This window comes from Brassica napus, chromosome C1 (assembly GCF_020379485.1).
Source record: "Brassica napus cultivar Da-Ae chromosome C1, Da-Ae, whole genome shotgun sequence".
Lineage (NCBI taxonomy): Eukaryota > Viridiplantae > Streptophyta > Magnoliopsida > Brassicales > Brassicaceae > Brassica > Brassica napus.
Genome location: NC_063444.1, coordinates 3,676,429 through 3,702,183, shown reverse-complemented (window position 1 = coordinate 3,702,183; position 25,755 = coordinate 3,676,429). Strand labels below are relative to the sequence as shown.

Here is a 25,755-nt window from a genome sequence, read left to right as displayed (position 1 = left end):
TAATTTTATTATTTCCTTACAATATTTAATTTTAAATTTTAATTTAATTATATGTAAAAATGAATAAAAATAAAATAAAATTATATTTAATTATATATATTATATATTTAAAACTATATCATTGAAAAGATTTTGTTATCTATTTATTTTAGTTAAAATATATTAAATCAAATTCTATAAAATTAATAGAATGTTTTGTTAGGTATATAATTATCAAAACGTAAAACTAAATATTTCTAAAAAAATAGATTTTAAAAAGAACCTAACATTATTGGAATTATAAAATTACATTTTTAAAAGAAAATTGCATTAAATTTTGAAGATTTCAAAAAGAAACTAAAGTTATTGGAATTAGAAAATTAAAATTTTAAAACAAAACTGCATTAAATTTTGAAGAATTGTTTTAGTAATAAAAATTATATTACTATAAAAATAGTATTAAATTATATTTTGCCAATTGTAAAATATTATTATATTTTGATTTCTACTATAATATGAGTACTATTTATTGTTATCAATGATGATTTATGAGTTATTACTATATTCTAAAAAAGTTATCAGAATAGTAATTAACACTAAATGTAAATGTCTATGTTACAATAAAATTCAAGCCACGTTATTATTGTTAGTATACCATATCGTTATTTTCTTTTTCAAAATCAATGTGGTGATGACACACGACAAATCATTTCTTAAATAATGTCTAGGGGATTAAGTATCAACGACTTCAATATATCAGTATAGTATAAATATATACAATGACATAATTTATGTATATATATTTGATACAAAAATTGTATCAAATAAGTTAAACAATATATTTTAGCTAAAACAAAGAAACAGCTCAGAAAAAGTAATATAACCATTTTTGTTATGTGCTATTATGAATTTTATTTTTTTATGAAAGATTCCTTTCCTTTTTTGTGTTCTTTTTTACTACATAGTAAATATATACATATATATAATCCGGTTACTATTGTTTCCTGTAAATAAAGATATAAAAGTTTAAATAGCAAAAATAAAATAATTATTTAAATGGAAAATAAAATAAGGACATAACTTACTAAAAAATTCAAAATTAAGATATAAATCTAGTTATCGACACATTTAATTAATTTTGCTAAGTATTGCAATATATTGCATATTAATCAACTTCTTAAACTTTATACTACATTTGAATTGCATATTTGCATGTATTTACTTTCCATTTCATTTTCAAAATCATTTAACATACTTACGATGTAAATCTGCGGACTAATTATTTCTGGTGAACAATTCAGACAAGAAATCTAAAAACAAAAGTATAGCTAATTTTTTTTTCCAAAATGTATATATTCTAGTCAAAATTGTAAGATGATGTAAGTGTTAAATATAAATTCATAGTTTGACCGTAATATAACATCAAAATTTATATAATAAGATACCATAAACAATTTTTTTTTATATTGACGATAAAAATTCTTTCATGACTAAATGGTAAAAGAATAGTCACCATTCATTCCGTTAAAAAGATAAGATTAAGAAAAAAAATCACCGGTACTCTCTCTCTATCCATACAAAGAGGCGTTACTGTGATAGTAAAGAACCATCTGGTTACGTCCTAACTCCTGCATCTGCAGCATTATGTACGCTCCTTCGATTTTATGTGGTTCCAGTGATATTTCTCCGCCAACAAAGTCTGAGAAACGCAGGTCGATCGATCCTCTCTCTTACTCACCGTCGCCCTTTTCTTTTACTCTATTGCACTGAACTCAAATATCAAGAATTAACGTCTTTATATATGTTTTATTCTCGATCGAGTTGTAATGGTTGAATATGTAGAGATCTGCAGTTTTCAATTGCTTTTGATTTAGCTGCTTCGTTTTTCTTAAAGGGTCTTTTAGTCGAAGTTGAGTTTGCAAATATATGGTTTTTGGTTTTGTTCTTTTACACCTAGCTTAAGAGTGCAATACAATTATTAACTTTAGATTTCTGAATTTGGAGTTCCTCGATCTGATCTACAGTTGTTGTGTTTTTGAGACGACAAAATTTTCTGATAGGGTTTGATCACCGAGTTTTCCGTTGATCTTCCCGCTTAGGGTTTTTTGAATTTTCACCATAACAATTTTTTTAACACGTTGATTAGGCATGATCTCTAGCTTCTCGTCGTGGTGTAGATGCTAGTTGAGTTTTGCTATGAACGTCTGCTTTACCACATGTTATTATATTTTTTCTTACATCTCTGGCTCGTTCTTTTGTTTGTATGATCAATCTCAGAGCTTGCTGATCGTTACGCTTTTGTCTTTTGAGTTTATTAAAAAGAAACGTTGTTGTGTTTTTTTTTCTTGCAGAGATATTGTTAGCTTGGCTGGTAGGCTACGTAAACGGCCAGACGGTAGACCAGTTTACACCGTAGATGGTTCCGATGAGGACGCTGACTTTGATCTAAACAAGGATCCGACAACTGAACAGATTGAAGGACTTGCCGAAAGAGACGCGGTTTGTCTCTATCTAAATGTGAAAAATATACATTCTCTATATGAATTTTAGGGGAAGAAAATGCACTTGGATATGGAATATTTATTACACACATATCGATGATATATATTTGTATAAATAAAGTCATGTGCTGATTGCTTGTAGGTTACTCCTCTTACAGAGATGGAGAAGATTTTGGACTGCCAAATGCGTTCTATGGCATCTAACGATCTGAATTCATCAGATAATGTTGTGAAACAATATCTTGTGAAGTGGAAGGGGTTATCTTACCTACACTGCTCTTGGTATCTCCCGCATGATTTTATGCTATGTTTGAACATGCTTAGTATTATGTTCATGGTGGTTTTGTCGTGCATGCCTCTTGTCTTCTTATATCATATTTTCCTCTCTTTTTTGGGGTTTGCCAATCACAGGGTGCCTGCGCAGGAGTTCCAGAAGGCCTATAAGTTCAACCCTCGTTTAGTATTCAGGGTGATCAGATTTCATTCTGCGATGGAGTCAATGAGTAAAAATGGAGATGATTTTGTTGCCATTCATCCTGAGTGGACCACTGTTGACCGGGTTATAGATTGCCGGTTAAGTGATGGAACTCTTTTCTTTTTGTTTATTCATGGAAATTCAGGAGTATCTGTTTTTTACTCTTGGTTTTTGCTGTTGATGCAGCGGAGAAGATGGGGGCAAGGAGTATCTGGTGAAGTTCAAAGAACTTTCTTATGATGAGTGTTATTGGGAATCTGAATCAGACATATCAACCTTCCTAAACGAAATCCAGAGGTTCAAGGATATAAACTCTGGTTGTCGCACAGATAAATATGTTGGCCATGAGAGAAGTCATGAAGATCTCAAACAGTTTGATCATACTCCTGAGTTTATTACAGGTACTCAGGCTACTCTGAACTATTATATGGTTTTGTAGTAGTGTTATGATATATTGATCTCCTTGTTTGGTACTGTATCCGTTGTTGAAGGCTCATTGAATCCGTATCAGCTTAGTGGGCTTAACTTTTTGCGGTTTACATGGTCAAAACGAACTCTTGCAGTCCTTGATGATGAGATGGGGATAGGTACGTATGTCTTCAATAATATCCCACCCTAGCTGGTGACAATGTACATTTTTCATCTATTATGAGAAGACTTTTTTTTTCATTTACGTGAGATTAATAAGATTGAGATTTATGGTGTTGCAGGCAAAACAATTCAAAGCATTGCTTTTTTAGCTTCGCTTTTTGAGGAAAACTTGGCTCCGTATTTGGTAGTTGCTCCCGTTTCCACTTTGAGAAACTGGGAGAGAGAATTCGCCACATGGGCACCACATATGAATGTGGTATGTATACACATCATGTGTGTTATGCTTATTTGTTACAGTAGAATGACGTTCATGTTTTCGTTTTACTGTTCAGGTTATGTACTGTGGTAATTCTCAAGCTCGTACTGTTATTAGAGACCATGAGTTTTACTTCCCAAAAGGTCATAACAAGATGATTGGAATCAATGGAGAAAGCAAACAGGAGAGGATGAAGTTTGATGTCATTCTCACGTCTTATGAGATGATCAACGTAGACACAGAAATCCTAAAACCAATCAAGTGGAAATGCATGGTAGTTCTGTCTTATTATTATAATGATAGTTTACGTTTACAGTCTTTTCTTTAAACCTCATATGTTGCTTATAAATCATTTTTCTTGGTTAGATTGTTGATGAAGGCCATCGGTTGAAAAATAAAAATTCAGAGTTGTTCAATTCGCTGAAGCCGTATACGAGTGAACATCGCGTTCTAGTTAGGTATGATCTGTGAATGAGTGAAGTTGGATCCCTAATTAAAGCTGGATCTATAATTTAAAGTTGGATCTCTTATTTCAATGTTTTCTTTTATATATAGTTGTCTAAATACTGTATCAATTGTTACATAATGCATCATTTAAAGGTTTGTCTTCATCTGATCTAGGAAAACTCTATGTTGCTAATTAAGAATGATCATTCCTGCTCACTTAATTGACTCTTCATTTGATTTGCCTACCATTAAGTACCTGTTGCGCACAACATATAATGTTTTTATTGACTGTCTTGTGTAGTATGCTGTTAATTCATTGGTATTACTATTGATTATTTGGTGTTTTTTTTTCAGAAAGAACTTGGATGATGAGTCTGCTGTCTTAGAGGAAGCACACGCTATAGAAAACAAGTCTTCAACATCAAACTACTTGGAAGATTCGTTAAAAGACAAGTATGAAAGTCAGCAAGTTGAGGAGCTCAATGTTCTTGGAAAGAGGAAGAGAAACCACAAACAGGTATACTCTTCTTAATCCAACCAGTTCAATTACGGGCTTGTAGCATCAGGTGATACTGATTTGTCATTATATCTTTTAGCAAAGGTGTTCTTATTTCTCTTCTTGTTAACTTTACTAGAGGTTTGGCGAAGATGCGCTTCGTTATCAAGAAGCTGAACAAACTGATGGTGAAGCAGCTGGACAGGGAAACCAGATGGCTTATTGGCCTTACAATAGAAGGAACCCCGGTACTATAATTATTTTTGATATAATTATGTTTCTTCTTGTTAATTTTACTAGATGATTGAAGATAATGAACTTGCTTGTTTAGAAGCGACCTCTGCTCATGAAGAACCCAAACCAATTGATGGTGAAGCAGCTAGACAAGGAAACCAAATGGCTAAAAGGCCTTACAATAGAAGGACTCGCGGTACTATAATGTTTTTTGTATATAATTATGTTTTTCAAATAAATTTTAAAGATTCCCAGTTAAGTAACTTTTTTCTTTGTGTTAAGATACCTCTGAGCCAATACCTTTGATAGAAGGAGGAGGGAGATATCTCAAGGTGTTAGGTTTTAACGAGCTGCAAAGAAAGAGATTTATAAGGACGTTAGAGAGGTACATCTTCTGTCTGATAAGGTCTCTCAGTGTCTGCACACATGTTTGTGCCTTCCTTGAGAACATTTTTCATCTGATGAATAATTTTCAGGTACGGAGTTGGCAACTATGACTGGAAGGAGTTTGTTGATCCTTTAAAGCCAAGAACCTATGATGAAATTAAAAAGTACACAGACTTAAGCCATTGATGCTCTTCTCTTTACAAAAACTTATCACTCTTTCTTTGCCAAAGATATATTTTCATTAATGACTTGTCTAATATGTTGTTTATCAGTTATGGATTACGTTTCTTGAAGCACATCGTCGAAGACAAAGATGTTAATTCTCCAACCTTTTCAGGTGATTGATAACATCTCTGATCATTTGTTTGTTACCATTTATTAGATGTTTCTATTAGTTGTGTCTGCTATCTTATTAAAGATATTAACCCAATGATCTCTACAGATGGAGTCCCCAAAGAAGGACTAATATGTCATGATTTACTTGCCAAAATTGCCGTTATGATGTTAATTCAAAAGAAGGTATACCTACATATTGGAATCATATAATCTCTTAGAAAAAATCTGATTTATCTTCTAGGATCCATGCACAGTTTTGCTTCTTGAAGTTGAAGTATCTTGATCTGTGGATTAATATCAATGCGGATGTTAAAGGAATGTTTTCATTATCATTTTTATTACCAAATGAACCAAAACAATTAGTTAGGGCTAGTCGCTTGGCTCACAAGTTTCAGTATTCTGTGGTGGTATACTCTTGGCTATTTCTGCTTCATTTTAAGTCTTTACCGTAACTTAATACAGTCTCCACTTTTGGTTGTGGTCTCTATATCTTATGTATCTTGTGTGACATAACATTAGTTTTGTTTGTGCTCAACTCTCAGTGTTTTGATTGACACAGGTGAAACTTATGAAAGACCATCCAACAATCCCCGTTTTCTCTGACGGCATTATCCATAGGTTCCCTGCACTAAGATTCAGAAGAGGAATATTTTCGAACGATGAACGTGACAGGATCCTGTTGCGTGCTGTTTCTAAGTAAGAACCTTGCAACGATGATCCTTACCATTAAAAAAAGAACAGGTTTCTCTTGCCGCTTTCTCATACTTGACAAATGTAGGAACGGGGTTGGAAAATGGTCTGTCATTGTTACTGACATAGAGTTTGGGATCGACCAGCTCGTGCGAAAAGAATTGAACCGCCCTTACACAAGTTTCATTACTGCTAACGGAAACGTAAAAGAAACGCAAATCATAGTTACTGATCATATAAAAAGACGGTTTCTGATTCTGAAGGAAGCGATAATAAACGAGTTTGCTGAAGAGTACTACTATGTATGTGACTCTCACTAGTTTTGATCTTTTTGTTTCTCCCTTTAACATGTTGGCAACAGCATTATTAATCGTTATCGATCTTTGATTGCAGGGACAAAAGCCTTCATCTCTGATACGTGCTCAACAAAATGGTCTACTGGATCAACCCAAGAATTTGTTTTCTGATAAGTTTCGACTATTAACTGAACGTGCTTTACATAAGTTTGCGAGGAAGAACATTTCCAGAAGCTTAAGGGGCTATGACGAAGAAGAAGAAGAAGAAGAAGTAACTGAAGTCATTATGATGGACTGATTTGAGGAAACTCAAAACACCAAGAACCTATAACCAAAACATATGTGATTGGATTTGGAATTATTGTTGTTTCTGTTAATTCTTGTTTGGGATTCGACTGGATTTTTTTAATATTATTCTCAATTAAGGTTGCGACTGATGAAATTATTTTCTCTGAAAATACTATGCTAAACACCCACTTGAAAACAGCTCCAAATTAACAGCATTAAGCATTAAGTACTACTGTTTCAAATTGTTCCCTTTAATCTACATTATGTGTTAGAAAATAGCTGCTAATTATGTTATTTTCTGATCTTATGACTGATGTTTCAGGTGTGTGAAATTGTGGGAGTATTCAGACTTTTTTTGTAATCAAAGTATCACAACGGTTGAGCTTAAGCAATTTTTTTATGGTATTTGTTTTTGATGGTATCACACCGTAGAAAGCCTTTGACCTCTTGGACTCTTCATCTTCTTCTTCACTCGACCTAATACTCATCTGACTATACAACGATCCTTCTCCATTGAAAGCATCGTAATTAAAACCTGTTTCTACAGCTTCAGAGGAGTTCATGCTCCACCCACCCCACACACCGTTAGAACGGTACAACAAGCTCTTCCAACTTCATTCCCGCATAACAATCCATGATCGATAGAGATCTGTCCAAAGAAAAAATAAAGCTAATTACTTTCAGAAACCCATGAGAGAATAAACCTGTACGTCGAGTGAAAACAGAGAAAGGAGCTTACTTTCAATGAACTGACGAGAGACTTCTGATAAGACGCAAACCAGAAACTCAGATAAAGAAATAAGAGAGAAGCTTTGGATTGGATTGTCTTCACCTGTAAGTAAGAAAAGACTAAAAGAGAAAGGAGACCAACGTGTTCCCTCCATGGAGAGACGGAGGAATTGAGGAGGAAGAGAGACACATTACAGGAGCCGTCAAATTAAAAAGTGACACGTAGAGTTCTTACCAACCTTTAAAATCCCAACATTGGTTCTCTGATTTATTTCCCTTTCTCGTTTATTTTTTTTTCATTTTTTTTAGAATCTCAATCAGGAGGTTCCGTTGAAACCGCTCAAATATTTTGGAATTTCTAGAAATGAGTGTATCACTGTTGAGCTTAAGCAATTTTTTGATGGTGTTTGTTTTTTTTTTTTTTTGGCTCAATGATGGTGTTTGTTTTGGTTATGAAAAAGTTTTAAACGCCAGTTAACCAACAAATGATTTATTCCATAAAAGTTAAACAACGGGTTCAAGGCAATTTAACATATTAAATTTCTTTCAATTGTCGACTTTTATTTCGATAATTTTCAATTAATTGTCATAACAATTGTAAGATGGATTTTTTGTTTACAAAAATTATAATAATCTTTCAGACATCAGTATTATATCATTTGATTGGTTACTATGTGGTACAATTAAATTCTTGATTTTCTTCAATTTCAACTATTTTAATAGTTTTCTATAAATATGTTATTTTTAACATTTTCATCTTCAAACGTTTGTTGATTCCTGCCACTGTTCTACTTGTAATCAAGCAGATTGTTTTCCTTTTGATTGATAACTTCTATTTTTGAATATGATATCAATAGATATTAAATTTGTTTTATTATGTGTTCTAGTGTACATTACTAGTACATAGACGATTGATAAATAGAAGCTTATACTTGCAGTAATTAATGTAGCAAATGGCGACTCTAAACCAGTAGGTTTACTCAACTAGATCAATCATGATAGCTGAGGTTAATTAACTGTAGTTTATTCATTCTATTTTCTTTTCATGCATCCTCACTACATGGTTTAATTGTGCATAATGAAGCTGACATTGACTATGACTCAAATCAAATATATCTTGCAATGTTGGATTACACTCTGTATTAGTGTTGGCTCTTTAAAGATCAAAGGCATATGGGTAGCTTTGGTGAAGCTGAGCCATGGAAAAATAAAACTTGCAAATGTATGTACATATATCTATCTAGGATGATAGTGAATGTCAGATTCTCTGATAGCACAAGTCTTCTAGACGAAGATGACGAAGATGTTAGTATAGACAAAGGTTTTCCCATACCTAAACCATCGTATCTTCCCCAAAATTTCACTTGCCCAGGCATTAAAAAATCTGGGTGAGGTTCTCATTTAGAGAAAAAGAGGTAGGTACAACAATCACTTGTTTAGCCGGCTCCATTTGCACATCCTTTCCTTGTCTGACCGATTGAAAACTCAAAACCGACGATTTGAAAGTACTCGGAAATTTAATTGATGTGATGTTTGACTATTAGTAGTATTTCACATGTTTTTTTTGTTTTAATGTTAATTAATTACTTTTAGTGTTAATTAACATACCTCTTTCATTTGTTTATTTCCCTTTATGTAGTTCTTGCTATTGTATTTTCATTTTATATTTTTTTTCCCTAAAGCACATTCTAAGTCCATTGTTTTAACGGTAGAAATTCGTAGTTGCTAGTAAAAAAATAAAACTAATTAATATTAAAATAGTAAATAATGCATTATTTGTTATTTAATATTGTAAAGTTTTAGTTCTTTATGATATAATGACCAAAACAAGTTACTATTGATAGTAACATATTATTATAACACAAACTTAAAGAGATATATTTCAATTTAAACTTAACTGTTGCATTTTAAAACTATAAAGTTTCCTAATAATTTTATTGAAAATTTCATGCGTAAAAAAAAAATATTGCTTATTATTTTCATAGCTTATAATAAATTTTATTAACATTATATATATATTATTTAACAAATTTAATATGTGTTCCCGTCAGATAGTTTTTCTGGCTCCGCCACTAAGGTCCATGAATATTGCAAAGTGTCTATGAAAGTATGAATATTGCCAAGGTACATGAATATTGCCAACTGCCAAGTACTCTTTAAAAGAATGTTCATAACGAGTTATAAAATAGATGATTTGTAGACTAATATAGATTCAAATCTGATTTTATTATAGTCTAATCAATGTTCATAACGTGTTCTAACCAAAGTTTGAAATATGCTTTCATGCCAATTTTTTTTTTTTTGTAAAAAGGCTTTCTAATTAAAATTCAAAGAGACATACAAGGTATGGTTTAACATCATAAAGTTTGAGAAAATACGATGAGACATGCCTCATATTCAACCCAGCATTAGCTTGTAAAAAAGAAACTTATGATACTTAAGTTTAGTGAAAACAAGAGAATGTTGAAAACACTAGGTAGATGGTCTGTGGTTACCACGGCCTCGATTACCCTTTCTTTGTATTGCGTTCCATTCTATATCTTGAAATTTTTGAAGTGGTTTTATTGGCCTTCCACCAAGTGACATGTTGAAGTTTGCCGTAGCATCACTCATAATCCCATCTCCATCATCTTGCTCATAGTGATCAGTTTGATTGAAAAGGGGACTGCCATGTGCAGGAGAGTGCGTGGAGGCCGATGGATTGTCCGCTGAAACCGAATTGGTCTCGAAGACAATAACATGGAATTTCTTCCATAATATTAGTATGAGTAGGAGCAGAAATTTCTTTCATGCCAATTTGGTTACATTATTACCAAGCAACTCTCCATGACGTATCATAGTCTGTACGTCACGTTACCGTCCATTAGCACATCAATTTGGTTTTTGATTTGCTTTTAACTAATTATATATACCTTGAAGGCTTGAAGAGCTTTTGTGGCGGAAAGATTAATTTTGGATAACATATTGATAGCGAATAAAATGTTTCATATTTTGAGAACAAACAAATCTTGTCAAAATAAATTTATAGTGGTGAAAATAGATATGAACAAAGTGAGTGGGCATTTGTTCATGCATTGTTGACAAAAATAAGGTTTACCCATCAGTATATTCGTTGGATGATGGAATGCTCCCATCATTTTATATAAAGATGTTATCATTTGAAGCATATCTATATATTCAAATTTTATTTATTAGGAACGATTCTTTTCCTTTTTGGAAATTACTATCATATGTGCTATATTATCCTATTTTCTCATTTATTTGAAATTATAAAGTATAGAATAATTATTTAAAATGGAGAATCAAATTAGAACGTATTTTAAATTACTAGAAATTTCAAAATTAAGATGTACCTTTAATTATCGACACAATGTTAGTTTCTATCGAGTATTGCAATGTAGTGAATAATAATCAACCTCTTGATATCCAAAAAAAAAAATACATTTGCCATTTGTCTTTACAAATGCGGAAACCTTATCCTCCTCATACAGTCATACTACTCGTGACATGCAAATATGCTAAACTTTATACGTTTGAATTGGATGTATTTAGTGTTTCAAAAAAAAAAAAGAATTGGATGTATTTACTCTCTACTTCGTTTTCTCTGAAAAACAGTTTAACATATATAGAGGTAACTCCCTCGTTACAACTGTTTTTTTTTTTGTATGTACAAACCATTTTTGATGCTTGCGATGTAAATCTGCAGACCAGTTATTTCTGGTCAACATGTCGGACATAAAATCTAAAAATAAAAGTACAGCTAATTTTATTTCCAAAGTATGTATGTATTCTAGTCAAAAATGTAATTCTTGTTTTTCAACCAGGTCGCAAGTATAAATGCTATATAGTTTGACCATGCTAAACCATCAAATTTTATATAATAAATTATTATAAACAATTCAATTAATTTAATTTTAATTTATTTACGATAAATATTTATTTTTTTATTTGACTAAAGGTTAGTAAAAGAATAGTCACCACTCATTCCTTAAGAAGATAAGATTAAGAAAAATCACCTCTCTCTCTCTCTATCTATCTATCAAAACAGGCGTTACTGTGATCAGTAAAGAACCATTTGGTTACGTCTTAACTCCTGCATTCTTTACGCTCCTTCGTCACCTTCGATTTTGTGTGGTTTCAGACATTTTTCTCCGCCAAAAAGTCTGAGAAATTAACGGAGGAGGTCGATCCTCTGTCTTACTCATCGTCGCCCTTATCTTTTTACTCTATTGCACTGAACTCAAATATCAAGAACGTAAATTCGTGATTTTATCCTCGAGTTCTAATGGTTAGACATGTAGGGATCTGCATGCGTTCACTTGCTTTTGATTTGGCTGTTTCGTTTTTCTCATAAAAGTTTTTTTTGGGTCTAAGTTGAGTTTGCAAATATATGATTTTGGGTTTTATTCTTCTTACACCTAGCTTAAGAGTGCAATATAAGTTTCCTGGTCTTGAATCCTTGATCTCTGAATTTGGATTTCATCGACCAGATCTAGAGTAGATGATTTTGGAGACGATATATAAACTCTTCTGATAGGGTTTCAAGGACACCGACTTTTCCGTTGATCTTCATGCTTAGGGTTTTTGAATTTTCATCAAAATCATTTTTTTGTCACACACGTTGATAAGGCATGATCTTTAGCATCTGGTCGGGGTGTAGATAAGCTCCTATTTGGCCTTTGATATGAACGTATGCTTTACCACATGTTGTTTTTTTCTTACACCTTTGGCTCTTTCTTTTGTTTGTATGATCAATCTCTAAGCTTAGTGACTGTTTACGCTTTTGTCTTTTGAGTTTACTGACCGGAAACGTTGTTGTGTTGTTCTCTTGCAGATATATGACTAGCTTGGCTGGTAGTAGGCTACGTAAACGGCCAGACCGTAGACCATTGTACACCGTAGATGATTCCGATGACGACGATGACTTTGTTCAAAACAAGGATCAGACGACTGAAGTAGTTGAAGGAACTGTCGGAAGAGAAGCGGTTTGTCTCTGTCTAAATTGTGAAAAAATTTACAGTTTCTCTGAATGTTAGGGAAATAAAATGCATAGAAAAAAACTTTGATGTGGAATATTTATTACCCATCGATAATATTTGTATAAATACATGTGTTGATTGCTTGTAGGTTACTCCTCTTACCGAGATGGAAAAGATTTTGGACTGCCAAATGCGTCCTACGACATCTAACGATCCAGATTCATCAGATATTGCTGCACCAAAGCAAGATGTTGTGAAACAATATCTTGTGAAGTGGAAGGGGTTATCGTACCTACACTGCTCTTGGTATCCTCCCCCGCATGATTTTATGCTATGTTTGAACATGCAAAGTAGTGGTTTTGTCGTATCTCTTGTCTGCTGATATCTGACAACAAGTGGCTTATCATCGATCTTTTCCTTTTTTTTTGTTTGGTTTGCTAATCACAGGGTGGCCGAGGAAGAGTTCCAGAAGGCTTACAAGTTTATTCGTCGGTTAAGATCCAGGGTGATCAAATTTCATTCTACAATGGAGTCAATGAGTAACAGTGGAGATGATTTTGTAGCCATTCATCCAGAGTGGACTATTGTTGACCGGATTATAGATTGCCGGTGAAGTGATGGGGGACTCTTTTCTTTTGTTTATTCGTAGAGATTCGTCAGAAGTATGTGTTTATTCTTGGTTTTTGCTGTTGATGCAGGGGAGAAAGTGAGGAGAAGGAGTATCTGGTGAAGTTCAAAGAACTTTCTTATGATGAATGTTATTGGGAATCTGAATCAGACATCTCAACCTTTCAAAACGAAATCCAAAGGTTCAAGGATATAAACTCTGGTCATCGCAGAGATAAATATGTTGACCATGAGAGAAATCATGAAGATTTCAAACAGTTCGATCATACTCCTGAGTTTATTACAGGTACTCAGGCTACTTTACACTTTTATACGGTGCTATGTATATTGGTCGTCTTGTTTGGTATTGTATATGTTATGATATATCTTGTCATCTGTTGTTGAAGGCTCATTGCATCCGTACCAGCTTGAAGGGATTAACTTTTTGCGGTTTACATGGTCAAACCGAACTCATGTAATCCTCGCCGATGAGATGGGGCTAGGTATGTATTCAGTAGTACTACCCCTACATATTTTCATCTATGTGAAGTTATAATAAGAGTGAGATGCATGTGTGGTGTTTCAGGTAAAACAATTCAAAGCATTGCCTTTTTAGCTTCTCTTTTTGAGGAAAACTTGGCTCCATATTTGGTAGTTGCTCCCCTTTCCACTCTGAGAAACTGGGAGAGAGAATTCGCCACCTGGGCACCACATATGAATGTGGTATGTATGCACTATGCAGTAACGCACTCATCATGTGTGTTATGCTTGCTAGTAGAATAACGTTCATTTTTTTTTGTTACGGTTCAGGTTATGTACGGTGGTACTTCTCAAGCTCGTACTGTTGTTAGAGATCATGAGTTTTACTTTCCAAAAGGTCATAACAAGATGATTGGAATCAGTGGAGAAAGTAGGCAGGACAGGATTAAGTTTGATGTCATCCTCACGTCTTATGAGATGATCAACGTAGACACAGAAGTCCTAAAACCAATCAAGTGGAAGTGCATGGTATTTTTTTGTCTTATTATAATGGTAGCTTATACGTTTACAGTCTTTTCTTTAAACCTCATATATATATGTTGCTTATCAATCATTTTTATTGGTTAGATTGTTGATGAAGGCCATCGGTTGAAAAACAAAAACTCAAAGTTGTTCAATTCGCTGAAGCAGTATACGAGTGAGCATCGCATTCTTCTGACAGGAACACCACTTCAGGTTCGTTTGGTGATTTTGGTTATTTTCATCTCTCAATGAAAAAAAAAATGTTCATGCATAAAAAAATAACTTATTAGGTATGATCTGTGAAAGAGTGAAGTTGGATCCCTAATTAAAGCTGGATCTATAATTTAAACTTGGATCTTTTATTTATGATTTGACCATGTTGAAAAATGTCAAATGTATTCTTCAATGTTTTCTTTTATATATAGTTGTCTAATTAAATACTGTATCAATTGTCAAATAATGCATCATTTAAAGGTTTGTCTACATCTGATCTAGGAAAGCTCTATGTTGCTAAGAATGAGTTCCTGCCCACTTAATTGACTCTTCATTTGCTCACAGCATATATTGTTTTATTGACTGTCTTGTGTAGTATGCTGTTGATTCTTTGGTATTACTATTGATTATTTGGTGTTTTTTTCAGAACAACTTGGATGAGCTTTTCGTGCTCATGCATTTTCTTGATGCGGAGAAGGTTAGCAATAGCACATATAAAACAAGCAAAATCTACTAAGTAGTTAATAACATGGCTAACTTTTAATTTTTCTTTTGAATGCTTGCAGTTTGGAAGTTTGGAGGAGTTTCAGGAGCAGTTCAAAGACATAGATCAAGAGGAGCAGATATCAAGGCTCCACAAAATGCTGGCTCCCCATCTGCTCAGAAGTATTAACCATAAACTTGATCTTATTAATAAGTATGCGTGAAACTGAAATGTCCATGGTGTGAATCTTGCTTTGATTGCTGTTTTAGGGGTAAAGAAAGACGTGCTGAAGGACATGCCCTCTAAGAAGGAACTCATCTTGCGGGTTGATCTGAGCAGCAAGCAGAAAATAATTTACAAAGCTATTATGACCCGGAACTATAAAATATTAGCAAAAAGAGGTGCTAAGGTAAGTTTTGTGAATGTGGATTAAGACATACATGTGTTGTTTTGGTTTAAGAACCTTATAAACTGTGGCTGGTTAAACTGTTTCAGATATCGAATGTGCTCATGGAATTGCGGAAAGCTTGCTTACATCCCTACATGGTGGAAGGTGTTGAGTCCCAGATTAAAGATGCAAACGAAGCTTTGAAGTAACATCTCATCACAAGATGGATTCCTTTGTAGTATGCTGTGGAGTTTTTTTGTGATGACTCTTGTTTAATTTTTTCTTAAAATTTTATTAAAAGAGAGCTCCTGGAATCCTCTGGAAAATTGCAACTTCTAGACCAAATGATGGTCAAGCTTAAAGAGCAAGGACACAGAGTTCTGATTTACTCACAATTTCAGCACATGTTGGACCTACTTGAAGACTACTGTGCTTACAAGGTATCTCTGCGCTTGCTATAAATATGTGTGTCAGTATTTTTCTTTTTATGTTTTGCTTATATGATGAACTCAAAGATAATAATTTGTATGTTCTTTACTGGTTCTTTCAGAAGTGGTTCTATGAAAGGATTGATGGAAAGGTTAATGGAGCTGAGAGGCAAGCACGGATTGATCGCTTTAATGCCAAAAATTCGAACCGGTTCTGTTTTCTGCTTTCTACAAGAGCTGGCGGTGTAGGGATAAACCTTGCAACTGCTGATACTGTCTTCATTTATGACAGGTTTGATTTCTCCAACGTCTCTTAGATCACTGTTAAGTTTTTTAAGAGGTAAATAACCGTTTAGAGCCTGAGGTTCTGGATAAACTTACGTGAATATGCTTTTGTGGGAAACAAGAGAATAGAATGTTTTCGTTGGATCTTCTGAGTTAAGTCAGAAGAAATATATTGCAGTTATTGAAATGTTTTTCACTGCTTCTGTAGTGATTGGAACCCTTATGCGGATCTTCAGGCTATGGCTAGAGCTCATCGAATTGGCCAGACTGAGAAGGTTAGCTTTGCATGGTCTCAACTTTCTGTTTATTCTCCTCTTTGGTATGTCACTGATTAGGCCTTCTGTCTTTAGGTAATGATTTACAGGCTCATAAGCCGGGGTACTATTGAAGAAAAAATTGTGCAAATCTGTAAAAGAAAAATGCTTCTAGAGCTTCTTGTTGTGGGGAAATTAAAAGCACCAAACCTTAGCCAGGTAAGTATTTTTTCTATAAAATTAGAATAAAAAAGGTGGTGATTCTTATTGCTACAAGGTTTATTGACTGTTCTATCTGCGTGACTTCAACTATAGGAAGAGTTAGATGACATCATCAGGTTTGGTTCCAAGGAGCTTTTTGCTGAAGAGAATGATGAGGCAGGAAAGTTTGGAAAAATTCATTATGATGATGCTGCTATCGAAAAGTAAACCGCTCTTCTTTTTCGTTTTTCACTTTCCTAGTGATTCTTTTTAAAGTAACCATTGTTATTTCCATAATTAGAGATTAATCTCCACATGCATACCTCTTCTTCTTTAGGTTGCTAGACCGTGATCATATAGATGCTGAGGAGGACTCAGTGGATGATGAAAATGAAAATGGGTTTTTTAAAGCTTTCAAGGTTTTCTATGCCTCTCCTCTTTGATACATATACTTACTAAGATTATTGATTACCCCTTTAAGCTCTTTCTTGTTATTCCCTGTACATCAGGTAGCAAATTTTGAGTTCATAGATGATAATGAGGCTGCTGCCTCAGAGGAGGCACAGGCTATAGAAAGCAAGTCTTCATCAGAAAATTATTGGGAATGTTTGTTAAAAGACAAATATGAAGTGCAGCAAGCTGAGGAGGTCAATGCTCTTGGAAAGAGGAAGAGAAACTGTAAGCAGGTATATTTTTCTTGATCCAACCTGTTCAATTATAAGGCTTGTCGCATCAGGTGACGGTGATTTGTCATTATATATTTTAGCAAAGGTTTTCTTATTTCTCTTCTTGTTAATTTTACTAGAAGCTTGGTGAAGATGAGCTTGCTTACCTAGAAGCGAGCTCTGATAATGAAGAAGATGAACAAACTGAAGCTGAAGATGAGCTTGCTTATCTAGAAGTGAGCTCTGATGATGAAGAAGCTGAACAAAATGATGGTGTAGCATCTGGACAGGGAAACCAGATAGCTTATTGGCCTTGCAGTAGTAGGACTCCTGGTACTATTAATATTTTTGATATAATTATGATTCTTCTTGTTAATTTTACAAGAAGATGAAGTTGCTTGTTTTGAAGCGAGCTCTGCTTATGAAGAAGCCAAACCAATGGATGGTGAAGCAGCTAGACAAGGAAACCAAATGGCTAAAAGGCCTTACCATAGGACTAGCGGTACTATAATCTTTTTTTTATATAATTATGTTTCCAAATAAATGTTTCAAATATTCCAAGTTGAGTAACTTTTTTTTTCTTGTTGCTATAAGATACTTTGAAACCAATACCTTTGATAGAAGGAGAAGGGAGATTTCTCAAGGTGTTAGGTTTTAACGAGCTGCAAAGGAAGAAGTTTTTAACGACTTTGGAGAGGTATATATATATCTTCTGTCTGTTAAGGTCTCTCAGTGTCTGCACACATGTGCGATGGTTTCCACATTTTTCATCTGATGAATAATTTTCAGGTACGGAGTTGGCAACTATGACTGGAAGGAGTTTGTTGATCCTTTAAAGCCGAGGACCTATGATGAAATAAGAAGGTACAGACGTAAGCCATTGATGCTCTTCTCTTCACAAAAGCTTGTCACTCTTTCTTTGCCAAAGATATATTTTCATTAATGACTTGTCTAATATGTTGTTTATCAGTTATGGATTACGTTTCTTGAAGCACATCATCGAAGACAAAGATGTTAATTCTCCAACCTTTTCAGGTGATTGATAACTTCTCTGATCATTTGTTTGTTACCATTTATTAGATGTTTCTATTAGTGGTGTCTGTTATCTTATTAAAGGTATTATTAACGCAATGATCTCTGCAGATGGATTCCCCAAAGAAGGACTGATATGTAAGGATGTACTCGCCAGAATTGCTTCTGTGATGTTAGTACAAAAGAAGGTAAGCCTACATACTGGAATCCTATAATAGCTTAGAATATCTGAGTTATCTTCTAGAACCAATGCATAGTATTGCTTCTTGAAGTTGAAGTCTCTCTGTATCTGTGGGTTATTGCTATATCAATGTGGATGTTGAAACAATGCTTTCATTATCGTTTTTAGTGCCAAGAAAACCAAAACAATTAGTTAGGGCAAGTCGCGTGGCTCACAAGTTTCATTATATTCTGTTGTATATATTTTTTTTTGAAACACTTTTTAAAAACCACATATTCTTTAGTATACTACTTGGTTATTTCTGCTTCATTATAAGTCATTAAAATGACTTAATACAGTCTCCACTTTTGGGTGTGGTTCCTATTATCTTAAGCATATTGTGCGATAATATTAGTTAAGGTTCACTACTGTGTTGTTTATGCTCAACTCTGAGTGTTTTGATTGGCACAGGTGAAACATATGGAAGCCAATCCAAGAAACCCTGTTTTCTCTGACCGCATTATCCATAGGTTCCCTGGACTAAGATTAAGAAAAGCAAAATTTGCGAACGAGGAATGTGACAGGATCCTGTTGCGTGCTGTTTCTAAGTAAGAAACCTTGCAAAGAGGATCCTTACCATTTTTTAAAAAAACATGTTTCTCGTTCTGCGTTCTCATATGTTTTACTCTCTTTAGGAACGGGGTTGGAAAATGGAGAGCCCTTGTTAATGACAGAGAGTTTGGGATCTACGAGCTCGTCCGAAAAGAATTGAACATCCCTCCCACAAGTTTTATTAATGCTAATGGAATCGTAAAAGATCCGCATATAATAATTACTGATCATATGAGAAGACGGTTTCTGATTCTGGAGGAGGCGATAATAAATGAGTTTGCTGAAGACTACTACTTTGTATGTGACTATCTATCACTAGCTTTGATCTTTACATGTGTGTTGCTGCAGCAGCATTGTAATAATCTCTATCGATCTTTTGGTTGCAGGGACAAAAGCCTTCATCTCTGAACCGTGCTCTACAAAATGGTCTACTGAATCAGCGCATCGATTTGTTTTCTGCTAAGTTTCGGCTATTAACCGAACGTGCCTTACATGAGTTTGCCAGCAAGAACATAAGCAGGAACCTAAGTGCCATTGGAACATATGTTAATGTGAATATGGAAGACGAACAAGTAACTGAAGTCATTATGCTGGACGACTGATTTGATGATAATGAAAACACCAAGAACCTTGAACCAAAACATATGTGATTGGATTTGGAATTATTGTTGTTTCTATTTATTATTGTTTGGGATTAGATTGGATTTTTAGTTATCTCAAAAGGATTATGATTTATCAAATCTAGTGAACCAAAATATACTTGGTCTCTAGTGATTCCCATAGCTGAAGGCTCTCTAGTCCGATTCTATGAATCTCAGAACGATACCACTTCTAAAGATGATATTGAGGGGGATAGATAACAGATGGAGAGCTTTTGAAGAAAAACTTAATTTGTTCATGCTCTAATAAGCTGAAGTTGCATGTTTATAATACTGAGGATCGGATTGATGTTGGTTCTAGCTGCTTTGAGCTTGTTTCTCATAAGTACAATCTCCATGGCTTTGCCAAATCTTGTGGGAAGGAATGTCTTCCACTCTATTTCTTTCATCAACAACGGTTTGTAACTTTCATCATCTTGCTTCATTGCAAATGATACTTTCATGTTATGCTCTAATTAATGATGAAGTGTCTCATTTTAAAATCTTATCATTTTAGATCTTTATAGATTCTGGATTGGATATTATATCCCGAGTAATCTATATAATGATTAGAATAACAGATTTGCTTCTCAAAGTTGTTATGTTGTCGATATGTAAGGTCTTACTGTTCAACATTATTGGAAAACACTTTTGTATAACATGCAAAATTTGATGAACAGATCTACATCTTACCTTCTATGTCAGCCCCAAGCGAGAGAGTTCCAACGCATAAAAGTTGAAAGACATGACCATATATGCCACGAATACCCAATAATAAATGAGAAGCTAAAATGGATTACAGTTGTATAGAAAATCCCCTTGTTCGAGATCTAGGAAAAAAAATTACGTTTAGTGGTGAGGTTGAGTTGCGAGAATCGGATGAGAACAAAGATCTGTATAAAATGTTGTTGCAGCAGTCGGTGGGTGCATTATTAGTACATGATGATTTTCAGTTAAATATCAAAGTTGAGTTGGATTGTGAAACTTAACTAATATCAAAGTTGCAGAGAAAAGAGGTCTAACATTAATATCAAAGTTAACACTGACATGATTAGCAAAAGAGGTCTAACATTCCTATAAATATCAAAGTTGAGTTGTGAGTTGGATAAGATGAGAGATTAAGAATACAAGAGCTTTTGTGAGTGTTTAGTTTTGGGAGAGTTTTTAAACATTAATCAAGAAAGTTGCCTTTATACAATTGCTAAGCGTGTTCTTGAAACTTTGTCCATAACTAACAATATGAGTTATAATCTCTGCATTTGTTCATAAATGCGTAAAAATGTTGCAGAGAAAAGAAAAAGAAAAGTCATGCGATGATAAAAATAGGCTCAAGATGAAGTCATGCAGTAATATGTCAGTGTTGTTCTTATGGTCCTAGACTCCTAGTTAAGAAAACAAGAAAGGAGGCCTTTGTTAGAACCTGAACATTGCGTATTAGAATTTTGCCGCTACTTTGAAAGACACATGAAAATGCTCCCTTAAATACTAGTATTACAATATGTAGCTAGCAAACTTAAGCATCTAAGAAAGTAAATGTACTAAACAAGTTCTAGCCAAAGCCAATATTAATCTGAAAAGTGAAAACCCAATCAAACATATTCTAGAGAATTTATCAATTTACTCCATAATGTTTACAACCGACTCTTTTTTGTATAACTTGATGTGTATGGCATCGGAGGTCCATAGTGTCTATGAATATTGCCAAGGTCCATCTTGTAAAAGAATGTTCATAACGAGTTATAAAATTGATGATTTGTAGACTAATGTAGATTCAAATCTGATTTTATTATAGACTAATAATGTTCATAACGTGTTATACTATTGATGATTTATAGTTGACGTGACCAAATTATTTTAGATGAAATTCTGGTGTAAAACGCGAAAGACGTATTTTATTAAACAAGTGAGGAAACTTGTAAACAAGAGCTTATGGTTCCCTTACAAAGGAAGAAGAGAGCCAAAAAATAGACAGAACCAAAGACTTGTGTCTGAATAAAAACACTCTCATGCTGACAAGGAGAAAAAAAAAAACACAGATTCTCATATCATATGCATGTTTTGAGTGAGTTATTATGCCACCCAAACCCAATCTCCTTCCGAGAACTCGGCTTGACTGTTCCTGCTACATTCAAAAAACTAATCTTCACATCCATAAGTGAAAAGAGAAGAATGGTAAATCAAATGTTTAAATATACCTGAGTCATCATGGAGTTGACTATATCATCCAAGGAGCCAGCATCTGAAGCCATGAAGCCGTCCTCTAGCTTCTGTTGTCCCATGAATAAACCTTCATTTGCACTGCTACTTCTCAACAGTTGAGCAACTGTCATCGGACTAAAGATGTTTTCATGCTGCTGCTTCATCTGTAAAGAGTCTGCATGTGCAGCACTCGAGGATCCAAAATCCGTGTCTCTACAGAAATATGTCTGATTTGTTGAGTTGCCGAACATGTTCCATCCCAAGGCGTCTGGTTCTGAGTGAACATTACTCTGTGGAATGTTGTTTGACCAGTCTTCAAGACGCTTGTTGATCTCCAAATGAGGAGAATAGGATGGAGATGATGACTGCTGGTGACCCTCAAGAACCAAACTTGGAGCCACCAGTAGAGAGCTTTGTTGTGAAGCAAAACTCGGAAAAGCCTTGTTGTTGCTGTTGATATGAAGATTCTCTAGTGGAGGAAATGGCGTTCCCTGAAGCATGTAGCCTCCATCATTGTGGAGGTTACGAGGAAGCGATGATGAGACATGTGGGAACATTCCTGCAAAGGTCCTATTTGAAGGGTAATGCCTCGTGGTTGCCGCGCCACCATGGAACTGACTTGATCCAAGAGGTATTGGACTGTGGTGGTGGAAGCCGCCAAGTCCTTTGAGAGAACTCATTTGCATGAAATGTGAGTTGGCGGCTGCCATGTTAACTTGTTGTTTAGCTTCATTTGTTATTTTCTTCAAGGCTAACCGAAATTTCTGCAACCAGAAGACAATGCAGTTGTGTTAATGGAAACCATATTAGAATCAGAAGAATCATTGGTCAATCACCTGAAGGTGGCTTGCTACATTATCTCTTGTGAGGTTGTCAACATCCATCAGCTCAAGAATCTTCTTTGGTACAGCGTCTGCATCATTTTAACATTTAAATAAGAAAATGATTACAGATAGAAAGCTAATTAGAAAACTAGAGTTAGAGAAAGAGATCAAGAAACATTACTCTTAATGCCCACATGATCAACAGCTGCTAGGAACTTGTTGTGCATCTCTCGCGTCCAAATAACACGAGGCTTCTTTTCATTCCCTCTTTCTTGTTGTTCTTCTTCTTCTTCGTCTTCCTCTTCAAGCGGATCTTTACGTTTTCTGTTTGCTCTCACGCCGTTCTGATCAGAGTTTCCCTCAGATTCACCATTAGTCACAACGCTCTTCATCTTCTTGAACTTGCTTTTCCTCACCACGTGTTGCCATATGTTCTTGAGCTCCTCGATTCGAACCGGTTTAAGGAGGTAGTCGCATGCACCGTGCTTCACTCCTTTCATCACATACTTTGGATCGCTATGCGAAGATAACTCTGCAAGAAACAATCATCATGTGACAAAAACTTTCTCTCTAGGAAACATGAAATGAAATCAAACAGAAACTAAATTGGTCGTACTTATGACAGGTAAGTCCATTTCAAGACCAACAAGCTCAAGCAGCTTGAAACCATCCATGTCTGGCATGTCAACATCGCTGATCACGAGATCAAACTTGTTCTTGTTCTCCCTCGACAACTCCAATGCGGTCTGTGCCTTATCCGTTGTTGTAACTGCACATATAAAAACCCTCAAAAGTCTTTATACAGAGCAAGAGACTCATTCATACACATTAAACACAAAGTAAAAGTAAGCAAAGAACAAATGAGCTTTGTGAAAGAAGCAATCAAATCTGTAATAATTCCCAAAAGTCTCTGTTTCTATAACAGAGCAAGAGTCTGATTCAAAATTAACGAACTCAGAAGATGTAAACATAATTAGAACCAATGAGCTTTGTGACAGAGGCAATCAAGTCTGTGATAATTCCCAAAAGTCTCTGTTTTTATAACAGAGCAAGAGTCTGTTTCAAAATTAACGAACTCAGAAGATGTAAACATAATTAAAACCAATGAGCTTTGTGACAGAAGCAATCAAATCTGTGATAAGTCCCAAAAGTCTCTGTTTTTATAACAGAGCAAGAGTCTGTTTCAAAATTAACGAACTCACAAGATGTAAACATAATTAGAACCAATGAGCTTAGTGACACATGTGAAGCAATTAAAATATTAAACTTTACAAATTTGTAGCATAGAAATCTATAACTTAAAATATGATGAATCTAATTAAATCTTATTGATTCTTTTTTTTTTTTTGAATTATACAGAGGTATGATCCAGACTAGTCACGTGTTGCCACGTGTCGGTCCTCTGTCTCTGGCGATGCTGAAATGTTAATTTTCTAGTGGTCGAGATTCGAACCCAGGTGGCTGTACTCACATGTGTAAAGCTCTTTACCACTAGAGCTTCTGGCTCTAGTTAAATCTTATTGATTCATGTTTTAAGAACATATAAATCAAGAAACGATTTGATGGTGTTTGACAAGAAACGAAATCTGAGAGTAAATATGGTGCCTGAAGTGAATAACCAAATCCAAAAGCCAAATCAATATCTAGAGCATCATTTCTCAACAAAATTACAGAAAACAAGAGCAGAGAGAGAAGGGAACCGTGGTATTGGCAGCGGTGAAGCAGAGTCTCGAGAATACGGAGACAAGTGTGGTCATCGTCAACGGCAAGAACTCTCATCCCTACTGGAAACTGGTCCACAGCTTCAATACCTTGTTCCACTGTCATCTTCACAGATTTTTTTTGACAGAAACAAAACAAAAAGAACTAGGAATTGTTTTTTTTTATCTAACGAGAAAAGGGGAGTGCAGAGGAGAATCTAAGATATATATGTACAGAAAATTTCTATGATATTATCAAAAATTAAACTCATTTATGGAAATTTTCTCTTTTAATTTGTAACCATTTCCAAAATAAATTATAAACCATTTCTGGTTTTCGGACGAGACTCTGTAATAAAATTCAGTGGAACGATCAATCATTTGAGCGTGAGAATAACGCGCCATATGGAGCATGGTTTTGTCATTGACTGTCTATATAATCCAAAGTCAAAATTAGGAATCTGTCCGGTTCGGTTTAACCAAGAGTCGTTTCGGTTTATATATTTTCATACGAAACCTTCCAAAAATTCATTGATCCAGTGTAAGAAATGGTCTATTCGAAAAATAATTCTCACTATTTCGAAATATTATGAATTGATTACTGGAGAAACTGGTAAACCGGTGTGCCTCAAACCAGAATCATAAACGGAATATTCGGTTTCGGTACATACCCGATTTCACTACATGCCTCTTGGTCTAAACTGATTTTATGTTTTGGATAATTATGTTATTTGAAAAGAAAAGAAGATCGAAAAAGAAACAGAAATTAATGAGTACAAATGGAAAAGTATTTATGGATATGATTATGTATATTATGTAATTAGATTTTGAGATATGTTTTAGATATTGTACTAAGTATTCAAGGCAGTAAATGGAGTTTTAGACTTTTAGTTATTACCATAAATTAAAACAGAAATGAATACTTTCCTAAATCATTTTTTTTATAACACTTTCCTAAATCTATGTCTCGAGATTTTAACTGTCAATCAAAATCGAGTGTCTGGAGCTGTAAAAATCGAGAGTTTGATAAAACGATTAACCATAGAATTTTATATGTGATGTGTATTCTTCTTATACTTTCTTCTTTTTTTATAACAGATTATTAGGAAATGAGCTTTTTGGTGGCTTAATCAGACGTCACAAAAACGCAATCGCATCATTGTATTTTGGGCAAACAATCTTGGTGTATGCTTTCCATGCTGTTGGTGTGCTTATTACACTCCATTTTCCCTCGAAATCAATGGATTGTATTGAAACAAAGGGTGTATCACATTTAACTGATTCTTTCTGAAAAGCCAATGATTTGGTCACTTTGAGTTTTATATATTTTAATGCTAATATGTAACAATTTTCTTATTTATCATTTGTCTTTTCACTAAT

The 25,755-nt window shown here is 34.4% G+C and overlaps 3 protein-coding genes across 4 annotated transcripts; 2 read left to right on the top strand and 1 right to left on the bottom strand.

Annotated features, from left to right (window-relative positions):
• The first annotated feature begins 1,643 nt into the window (after positions 1-1,643).
• On the top strand, positions 1,644-7,619 carry LOC106372821 (CHD3-type chromatin-remodeling factor PICKLE-like). The gene is made up of 17 exons (XM_048746123.1): positions 1,644-2,478; positions 2,623-2,762; positions 2,892-3,053; positions 3,142-3,356; positions 3,447-3,542; positions 3,666-3,802; positions 3,879-4,076; positions 4,169-4,260; positions 4,604-4,766; positions 5,046-5,175; positions 5,262-5,364; positions 5,456-5,530; positions 5,639-5,703; positions 5,809-5,885; positions 6,262-6,398; positions 6,481-6,694; positions 6,786-7,619. Exons 1-17 carry the CDS (start codon positions 2,176-2,178, stop codon positions 6,984-6,986), a joined length of 2,508 nt encoding a protein of 835 aa, XP_048602080.1. The 5' UTR covers positions 1,644-2,175; the 3' UTR covers positions 6,987-7,619.
• Positions 7,620-11,542: 3,923 nt separating this feature from the next.
• On the top strand, positions 11,543-19,752 carry LOC106371364 (CHD3-type chromatin-remodeling factor PICKLE-like). Its single transcript, XM_048745249.1, has 29 exons — positions 11,543-11,888; positions 12,540-12,690; positions 12,833-12,990; positions 13,132-13,293; positions 13,383-13,597; positions 13,698-13,793; positions 13,877-14,013; positions 14,101-14,298; positions 14,398-14,505; positions 14,933-14,983; positions 15,072-15,171; positions 15,259-15,398; positions 15,485-15,582; positions 15,679-15,817; positions 15,928-16,097; positions 16,299-16,365; positions 16,441-16,563; positions 16,660-16,769; positions 16,883-16,964; positions 17,055-17,231; positions 17,351-17,543; positions 17,620-17,712; positions 17,805-17,907; positions 18,000-18,074; positions 18,181-18,245; positions 18,354-18,430; positions 18,874-19,010; positions 19,098-19,311; positions 19,401-19,752. The coding sequence occupies exons 2-29, from the start codon at positions 12,544-12,546 to the stop codon at positions 19,614-19,616; spliced, it is 3,651 nt and encodes a 1,216-aa protein (XP_048601206.1). The 5' UTR covers positions 11,543-11,888; positions 12,540-12,543; the 3' UTR covers positions 19,617-19,752.
• A 1,772-nt stretch (positions 19,753-21,524) lies between these two features.
• On the bottom strand, positions 21,525-25,438 carry LOC106420511 (two-component response regulator ARR10-like). 2 transcript variants are annotated; one of them, XM_048745245.1, is made up of 6 exons: positions 24,376-25,438; positions 23,292-23,444; positions 22,857-23,207; positions 22,688-22,764; positions 21,848-22,615; positions 21,525-21,774 (listed from the first exon to the last, which is right to left on the bottom strand). In XM_048745245.1, the coding sequence occupies exons 1-6, from the start codon at positions 24,500-24,502 to the stop codon at positions 21,580-21,582; spliced, it is 1,671 nt and encodes a 556-aa protein (XP_048601202.1). In that variant the 5' UTR covers positions 24,503-25,438; the 3' UTR covers positions 21,525-21,579. The 2 variants fall into 2 exon arrangements, with proteins under 2 accessions (XP_048601202.1, XP_048601203.1); XM_048745246.1 differs by having other exon boundaries at positions 21,525-21,771; positions 24,376-25,435.
• Between the last annotated feature and the right edge of the window lie 317 nt (positions 25,439-25,755).